Source organism: Pinus tabuliformis, chromosome 8 (genome assembly GCF_031772625.1).
Source record: "Pinus tabuliformis cultivar Carrire ecotype Pingquan chromosome 8, CPIR1, whole genome shotgun sequence".
Taxonomy (NCBI): Eukaryota; Viridiplantae; Streptophyta; class Pinopsida; order Pinales; family Pinaceae; genus Pinus; species Pinus tabuliformis.
The window spans coordinates 1,539,551,421-1,539,561,124 of NC_142294.1; the positions used below are offsets into that span (position 1 = coordinate 1,539,551,421).

The 9,704-nt window shown below is 38.1% G+C and overlaps 1 protein-coding gene across 3 annotated transcripts in view; it reads left to right on the forward strand.

Annotated features, from left to right (window-relative positions):
- The window catches only part of LOC149241800 (uncharacterized), a 253,403-nt gene extending 246,984 nt beyond the window's left edge, over window positions 1–6,419 (forward strand). For 2 of the 3 annotated variants that reach the window (XM_089367592.1, XM_089367591.1), the window contains exons 8-10: window positions 4,702–4,994; window positions 5,329–5,458; window positions 5,756–6,419. In XM_089367592.1, coding sequence (XP_089223718.1) covers window positions 4,702–4,994; window positions 5,329–5,458; window positions 5,756–6,084 — 752 coding nt within the window. In that variant the 3' untranslated portion in view covers window positions 6,085–6,419. Of the gene's footprint in view, window positions 1–4,652; window positions 4,995–5,328; window positions 5,459–5,755 lie in introns of all 3 variants that reach the window. The other variant, XM_089367593.1, reaches the window with a different exon arrangement.
- The last annotated feature ends 3,285 nt before the right edge of the window (window positions 6,420–9,704 follow it).

Consider the following 9,704-nt stretch of genomic DNA (forward strand, 5'->3'; position numbering starts at 1 on the left):
TAGAATGTAACTTTACCACTCATAAAGTCACTTTTAAATTAAATTGACTTTACCACATATAAAGTCACTTTAGGAGAAAAGTACAAATAAATTTGGACACTTTTCCCTAGGCCAAAGATCAAAGCCTTAGGGAACCACTTATTCTTTGGTACCCAAATTTTAGAGAGTGAGAAAATCAATATTCTGAGTTGAGAAGTTCTCAGGAGGGAAATCGATTAGGGAGATCTTGCAACTGAGGAGCAGTGATAGTTTGGGAATACAAACAAAGAGGCAGAGAGAAGCTTGTGGAGGCACCGCAATGGCCAGGAGAGCTGACGCTGTGCTAGTCTGGGCCCACGCAGCCTTGACACAGAGCCAAAAGGGTCAACGCAGAGGGAGAAAGTTGCCTTCCACGCAGAGAGCCGGAACTGCCGGGGAAGCTGACGCAGTGGGCAGAAGAGCTAATGCAGAGCCTCAGAGAGCTCCATGCAGGCTCACACAGTTACTGCGAAGGGGCAGCGCAGTTGTAGCTGGGGCCAACCAGATTTGCTGCCGAATCAGCCAGAATCTGCCGGGTGAAGTGAGGTAAAACTCACTCAGGTTTTCCGTCATTGTATTTCTCTATCATTGGTTTGTCGGGAAGGCAACCAACATTTGTATTTAGAATTTTTGCTTAATAATAGAAAACCCTCAGAGCTGCTGCACCAATTTTCCCGCATTGGGTTTTTCCGGGGACGTTTAGTCCAAAAATAAGTGTGTCCTTTGCATGATTGTCTCATTTATTTTTTCAGTACTTGATTTGTATATTGGTGTAGGCTGCAATGTATTTACATTAATATTTTCTGAATATTTCTAAAAATAACTTGTTAAATGAAGAACACAAGTAGGTAATGCAAATCAATTTAGTGCAATAGGATTTCTGACTTGTTCGATTCAGAAATTTTCACATGGTATCGGAGTGATTGCAGATCAAGGAGGACTGAAGCCATCAGCGAAAGGACAGAGGAAAATCTGTGCTGAAGACAACTGTCCTGAGAGACAACGCAGTTTCTGGCTACGAGAGCAGAGGAGGGGTGACGCAGTCACCAAGGGAGGCTCACACAGAGCCTGTGTCAACCTGATTGGTGACACTGTTGCTGTAGAGGGTAGTGCAGTGATTGCTGGGCTAGCGCAGACATTGTTGAGTCTTGTTTTTCTAGTTGTCATGGCTAGAGGTGCAGCACAGACTTCATCTGGAGTTGTTGGTGGGGTGATGATTCTGTTGGTGCAGAACATAACCTAGTGGGGCAAAAGAAAAGTAGAGTGAATCAATTCCTCAGAAGATTTCTTGCCAAGAGATCTAAATGCAGTGTTGAGAAGCAGCAAAGAGAGATCAGAGAGGAGTGGTTCTACAGTGGTTGGCAGAAAGATTTCCGTGAAGGAAATCGAAATTCAGAGGGAGCTTGTTCCTTAGAGGATTTCTAGCGCCAAAGAAATCCAGATCTGAGTTTTGTTGGGGTAGCAACGAAAGAAGAAGAGAACCAGTTCAACATTCATTTGAGCAGAGATGGTAGTCAACGAACTGAGGGATCAGGACAGGTTGGATGGAGCATCCAACTTCGTCATCTGGACGGCCAAGATCCTGGCAGTTTTGGATAAAAATCGCATCAAATATTATGCTTGAAGCTGGTTGTTGTTCTGGTTGATGTTGATCCTCTCAAGAAGTACAAGGAGGCTTAGGCTAAAGCAAAGTGCATGATCTTGGATAGGGTCAAGGATCATGTGATCCCACATATTGCTAAGAAGGACACAACAAGGGAAATGTGGGAGGCCCTGACCACATTGTACGAGGGAACTTTCGTTCAGCGAACGATGTTGCTTGAGAGTTAGCTGAGATAGTTTAAGATGCAAAAGGGAGAAGAAATTGATCCCTTCCTTCTCAGGTTGCAAGAGATCCGTGACCAACTAACTTTCGTAGGGGCTAAACTAGATTCTAAATTTATGGTCAGGACTGCCCTGAATGCAGTCACTGAAGACTGGGAAACGTTTGTCCAAAGCACGTTCGGCAAAGCTTCTCTTCCCAGTTGGGAGGAGATGTGGGCAGCTCTTCGATAGGAAGAGATCAAACGGTTGACCAAGGTGGAAAGCAGCAGCAAAGGGATTAGAGTCAAGGAGGAAGAGGAGGATGAAGCTCTTGCATCAGCAGAACAACAAGGGAAGTAGAAGAGGAAGAAAAAGGACATATCCAAAGTCAGAGGCTTCAAATGTGGAGAAATGGGTCATTTTGCCACGTAGTGTCCTCAGATGAAGGGCAAAGAAGAAAAGTCTGACTCAAAGGCTGCTCCAGGGAAACCTGACAAAGAAGACAATGATGAGGATTGCGCCATGAGTGCTCATGTACCTCTAGAGAAGAGGTGGGGCGATATTGAACTGTAGTCGGGAGGATTACACGAGGGCAAGATCCTTGAGGTGCCCAAACTCTTGGATCACATACGGCTATAGAAGCCCTTAATGGCAGTAGTAGAATGACAAGAGTCAGTTGGTGCGAGGGATGATAGAGCAACAGTGGCAAAGTTAGAGTGTGCCAAAGTCTGAAGTAGCGCAATAGAGTGTTGCAGCAGTGTGGGAGGCACAAAGAAGATACAACAACAATGCAATAACATCAGAGGGTCAACATAGATTGGTAGCATAGGTAGCTTTAGCATCACAGGGCATCCACACTGATCAGCGTGTCAGCTTTTGGGTGGCTTTTCAGTTGCTTACTTCTCAGCAACTGAGTTGCAGTGCAACAATTAGTAGTGGCAGTGCTATGGACAACATGATGTAGCGTATCGAGAGGGAGCTGCAGTATAGAAGCAACAGTGACAGTGGCAGTGTCATGGGCAGTAGTACAGATTGCAACAACGTAGTGGATGAATGATAGTAGGTTGAGCATCAGTAGCACAGAGGACCGATGCCATGGATCAGTATGATACTTCTGCTAGGAAGTATTGCTAGAGCACATTCCTTGCGAAGAGGGAATGTTGATTTTTGGGTAGCATCAGATGTGCTCTAACTCTGAAATTTTGTGAAGGGGCTAAAACACATGAGATCTCCAAGACCCAGAAATCGTTTGGAGAAATTTAACCAGGATTGTATTTTATTGAAATAATTAATATTTTTAATGGGGTTTCTAAGTCTAAACTTAGGAAAATTAAAATATTAATGGTTATTAATGAAAATATGGGTAAGAAGCTTCTAAGAGACAAGGATCAAGTCTAATTTAATCTTAACTGTTGATTAATGACTTCATCTCGACCGTTGATTTCTCAACAAGAAAAGCATAAATGGAGGTTTGGGGTCAGTTGGAGAGGACACACAGAAGGATTGAGGAAATCGATTTTCTGAGATGAGAAGTTCTCAGGAAGGAAATCGATTGGGGATATCTTGTCGCTGAAGGGTAGTGATAGTTCAGGAATACAGATAGAGAGACAGAGAAAAGCTTGGAGGCAACACAGTAGCCAAGAGAGCTGACGTTGGGCCAGTCTGGGCCCATGTAGCCTTGATGCAGAGCCAGAAGGGCCAGCGCAGAGGGAGAAAGCTGCCTTCCACGCAGAGAGCCGAAACTGCTGGGAATTGTCAGAACAGTCTGGAACGCTGATGCAGTGGGCAGAAGAGCTGATGCAAAGCCTTAGAGAGTTCCACGTAGGCCCATGCAGTTACTACGAAGGGGCAACGCAGTTGTAGCCGGGGCCAACCAGATTTGTTGCCAGATCAGCCGGAATCTGCCGGGTGAAGTGAGGTAAAACTCACTCAAGTTTTCCGTCATTGAATTTCTCTGTCACTGGTTTGTTGAGAGGGCAACCGGCATTTATATTCAGAACTTTTGCTTAATAATAGAAAACCCTAAGAGCTACTGCATCGGTTTTCTCGCATTGGATTTTTCCGGGGATGTTTAGTCCAAAAATAAGTGTGTCGTTTGCATGATTGTCTCATTTATTTTTTTAGTACTTGATCTGTATATTGGTGTAGACTGCGGTGTATTTGTATTAATATTTTCTGAATATTTCTGAAAATAACTTGTTAAATGAGGAACACAAGTAGGTAATGCAAATCAGTTTACTGCAGTAGGATTTCTGACTTGTTCGATTCAGAAATTCTCACATAGATTAGTGTAACTAACCAGGGAGATTCAAAACAAGCAATTTCTGGCATGGAATTAGCCAAATTGCCAACAACATTGACAACAACTCTTTGAGCTAATCCCTTGGATTGTTCTAATTCTTAGCACAAATAAATAGCATGGACATGTGATTTATCCAAAGTTTGCTTGCTGCATAGGATAAAGTGCATCTATTTTTCATAGAAGTTTAATCATATGAATATCAATCCCCCCATTACATGTTCTGTAAATTCTAATTAGCAACAAGTACTTCTATCATTAGGGAATTGGTATCTCGGAAATTTGAGGATTATATTTGCTAACATCGTGTTTATTATTATGTGCTTCTGATTGCGTGAGTTGTTTCAAGGAAACAATGTTAACCAAGTGCATTATAAACTTATAAAGTACTGACCTGTTTAAGCTTTATGGTTGGATTGCCTGTAAATTGATGTCATCACCATTTTAGTTTTTTAATATCTGCTTGTTTGAATGGATCAAATGCATGTTTGTTATACAATTACGCACTTTGTAACGTTTACCATGTGAACAGAAAATGTCTGTGATACAAGCAGTTTTCCTTTATATTTGGCTTCCTGCAGAAGATGCCCGAATGGGACTTCTTTCTGTCCTATTGGAGTGGAATGAAGTAGATCCACCATCAAGGTCAGAGCAGTTGCGTAATGACAATATATGCAAATTATACCAGCACAACCGAAATCCTTTCGTGGATCATCCAGAATATGCAACTCTTATATGGGGACATTCTAGGCCAGAAGAACCTGTTCCAAGCGGTCCTAAGATCAACAACAAAGCATTCGTACGCGACAAAATAAGCATGACTGCCTGGATAAACGAGTTACACTATGAGAACAAGGGAAAGGATGAGAATGAGGTAGTTACTTTTATACATAAATATTTTCGTTATAGTATTCCAGATCCTACCCTAGATTTCGTTTATCATTTTCCTCAATCCTATATTCAACAGTAGTACTTATATCACAGAACAATATTAGGGACACCAGTTATCTTTATTTGTTGAATATATAGGTTTTCATTTCGTATAGTTTGTTGGGCTGTCAATAGTTTCACATGTGACTCTGGCTAAAAAAGTGCTGCAAGGCCACATAGGAACAAAGAAACTAATGCTTGACCCTGTAAACACTTCTCCAATGCTGGTATTGGAAATCTTGGACAAATGTTCTTATCCTTTAATCCCCCCTTTGCAGTTTATTGAAGTTGCTGTGGGATCTTCCATGGATCTATCGAAGCTGAAAATTGTACTATACAATGGCGCAGATGGAAAAGTTTATAGAACTATCTCACTGTCCGATAGCGCAAGTTTTTCAGTTGCGGATGCTGACGTTGGATTTTTTTTTTTTTTTTTTTTAACACTAGGATAATCGGTAACTGGTGAGAGTTATCCTGAGCAGGCCCAGGATCAAATCCAACTGGCTGCCACTATAAACCTAGGCTAGGTGCAACAACCTGCAAGCCACACATAGCAATTAACTTATGCCTCAACAAGAGCCGAGACGTCCACTCTGGGGTCGCCTACTCTTCTAGCCAAGACACAACAGGCCATATACTCAACGAGATTTGAACCTCCGTCTCATGGGTTTCACCCAACGAAACTTACCGTTAAACCCCATATCACTGACGTTGGATTTTCACTCTATACAGTATTTCTTCCTGCTGGGTCACTTCAGAATGGGCCTGCTGATGGAATGGCTTTGGTTGAAGATGGAAACAGAGGAGCCCATATAATCCATTTTCTCTCCTATGAAGGTTCTGTTGAAGCAGTGGATGGACCCGCCAAAGATTTGAAATCGTTGGATATTGAAGTGAATGAAAGCAAAGATTCATCTGTCAATGATTCACTGGGACTGAGTGGTGCAAGTTTTGAAGCTTATAGATGGACCAAGTTTTTAAATGCAGCTTCTCCGGGGAAGTTGAATAAGGGACAGCGTTTCCTTGAGTGGTAAGATAACTCGTAAGTATTCGAGTATCATTCTGTGCCACCCTTGAAGATGTATATGCACAAAATCTGGGTACGGAATTATTGTGATTTTATTTTGCTTTCCACTACTCTGCTTCTTGATTCATGAATTTCTCGATTCAGATCTGTGCTGTATAGGATAATCATGTAGGGTACCTTCAATACAAAACCAAGTATTTATTTAATACTTGCTAATGAACTAACCATTAAATACTTGGTAGTTTTTCCGAAATTTTTTAATAATGGGAATTGTTATATTTTGAATATCGTTTTCCATTTAATAGATGGGTTAGTTTCTATTTCAGATATTTACTCTTTTAACTTTATCACAAGTCAACCTATCAATATCAAACACAAACTCGAAGTAGAATTTTTTTTTAGTAAAATTATAAACCATATATTTATTTATTTGATATTCAAATCTCTAATATTATGAACCATTAAACTTAAAATAAAAGGAATAAAACCACCAACAAAGCAATACCAAACCACCCACGTAACTCTAACTATAAACTACATATTTCTATATTCAAATCTATATTTTTTAGTAAAATTATAAACCATATATTTATTTATTTGATATTCAAATCTCTAATATTATGAACCATTAAACTTAAAATAAAAGGAATAAAACCACCAACAAAGCAATACCAAACCACCCACGTAACTCTAACTATAAACTACATATTTCTATATTCAAATTTATATTATTCTGGACATCATCTTTCACAAGAAAAAGATCATATCCAATTACTCCCGATAAGAAAAAGTAATCTTTAAATCCTTGTAGGCTTCCAAGGGTTATGATAATCCCCTGGAATGTGGGGATGATTCCTTCAGCCTAGTTTATGGTTATGTGTTCGTGTTTCTTGTTATGCAAAGCGGACCCTTATCTCTGTGCTTATATGAAATGAACTAATCGAATGTATTATTTGCAAGTGGTAATTTTGATCTTTATTTAACATGCAGTTTTGTTTCTTTCTGAATTGAATTTTTTAAAATAAAATATTTAATTATATATATATATATATATATATATATATATATATATATATATATTATATTTCAAATTAAAAAAATATTATATAAAAAATCATTTATTCCACTATTTAAATATAATAATATAAATATTTTTTTATTGTATTTTTGTTGTAGGAGGTTTATTTTATATTTTAGTATAAGAGAAATATATAATTTTTTGTTAACATTTTTTTAAAATAAAAATAAGGTATTCATTAAATTTAAAAATTACAACAATAATTAAAGTAAAAAATAAACATACAAGAGAGGTTGATGCTTCTCATTTTGAAAATTGTAGTGTAAACATAAATATGAGAAGATGGGGTGAATATAATTCAAAAATGACAAGAGTTGGGTGTGAAAACACCATCATAGTAAGTTCAAAGTAGTGCATAATTAGACAATGTAAGTAAAGGTGATATTGACCTTGTATTACAAGTTAGAAATATTTGTTGATGTATATTGATGTGGAATTAGGAAAACCATAGTTTCTTGCAATTTGAAAACCCTAGTTTTGTAGAGTTTGAAAGCCCTAGTTTTGTAAAGTTTAAAAGCCCTACTAATGTTGAATTTGATAATGTTAGTTTTGTGGAATTTGAAAAGTATAGTTGGTGGCTACTGTTTCTTATTTTGGTGAATTCACTATCAAGGGTTTGGAAAGTCTCACTTGTACCAACATGTATTAAGCTATGGTGGCTAAGGCTAAGTGTCAAGAACCTAGTTAATGGCTACGGTGAGTGTGGATAACCTCATTCTATCTTGATAGGTCAACATAAGTTTTTTGTTTATGCACTTTCTTTCGGATGTTATCTTTGTTAGTTATATTTATGTATATTATGAAGTTGTGAAATGTTATATGGATGGAAATTTGATGTCTAAACCATTGTGACCATTTTTTATCCATCGCACCATATGATACTCCCATAAGTGACACACTTAAGAAACACATGTATAAGTAACATATTAAGTGATGCCCCATAATCAATTACATATAAATGTTGTTATTCAAAGTGAGACACCTAGTCAACACACCATGTAAATACCTACTGTAAGTGACATAGTTAAGCATCAATGCACTAAAGCAAAGCACATCTATGGTACAAAAGTTGAAAGTCACATGTTTATATTCAATTTGGTCCATCTAAACTTTTTCATATGAAATGGAATATTATTTCCATCATACATAATGGAAACTCATCTCCATCAACAAGAGAATCACAACTAGTGCTCTAGACATGAAATGGCATCTTGTGTCGAAAATGCCACATTATGGCTAATGTACATAATGGATCTTTCAATCACAATTTCCACCCTTGGAACTCCTAGGTGCATCTCCAACATTGATCTTCCTCCTCTTTGAGATGGAGGAACCTTGAGCCTCCTTTGGTCTTAAAATACTATGGCTTTCTAGGCTCTGAAAGGGAAGCAACAACATATTAGTTCATTTCTTATAGTTCAATCAATTAACACACTTAATAAATACAATTAGAATTCACATAGAGAATCACCTCAGACATGGATGTAAATGGTTAGGGGGTTTCCTCCTCCATGATCCAAGCCTCTCGATAATGCCTCCCCGCAATAATTACAATAATCATTAATTGAAAAATAAAAAAATGTGTACAAAATCAATTTAACTCATGTGCTTGATAAGATTTTGATCAACTAATTAGTCTCACCATGAAGATCTAAGGCAATGGAAATTATTTCTATTTGTGGCTTGGAGGAAAGAGCACTTGGTTAGATAACATGTTCCAAGGCAATGACAGGGGTTGGGGAGGATGTTGTTATAGCAACATTAGATGCAACTAGTATTGATGTAGTTACAATAGATGTAATGCTTCTTGTTGTAATAGCAGATACATTGATAAGAGATGGAGGATTGGGTTGGAAAACCTACTCCAAGGAAATGATGGAGACTAGGAAGGATGTAGTTGTATCAACCATATATGCAAACAATCTAAGTGTAGATATAGTAGATGTGATACTACTTGTTGCAATAATGGATGTAGTGAGAGGAGGGGTTTGATGATGGAGTGGTACAAGGTGAATAGATGTGGGCATGGTGGAAGGATGTAAAAGGAAATGTACATGGTATTGGAGGTAGTACACCCCCATCGACTGTACAAAAGGATGGAGCACCCTATGTGAAGAAATGGGAATGGAAAGTGTTAGGGGGGATACCCAATGGTTGGACTTGGCATGAACTATGGACTGAATGGGACAAGTGAAGAATGTAGAGTGGGTATGGAAGGGTAAGGAACTAGGAACAATAACACTTGCATAGACATTTGTAATATATTTGATTAGTTAAAAAACATCAAATTCAACTAAACTAGGATAATGAAAGTTACATTAAAAGTAGGTATAATCTAACATATGCTACCTCAAGGTGATTTATTAATCCCAACTGGAGATGGATGGTCAAACTTTCTAGTGGAAACACAACAAAATTAAGATCGATTTCTCCCAAATAACTGAGACATTTGCAAGACAACAAATTTTTGGATCTTTCTAAGTCATTGAAGTAGACAAGAATATAGTCATTTAAATACCTATGTATGAAGTGTTGTAATATCAAATCTT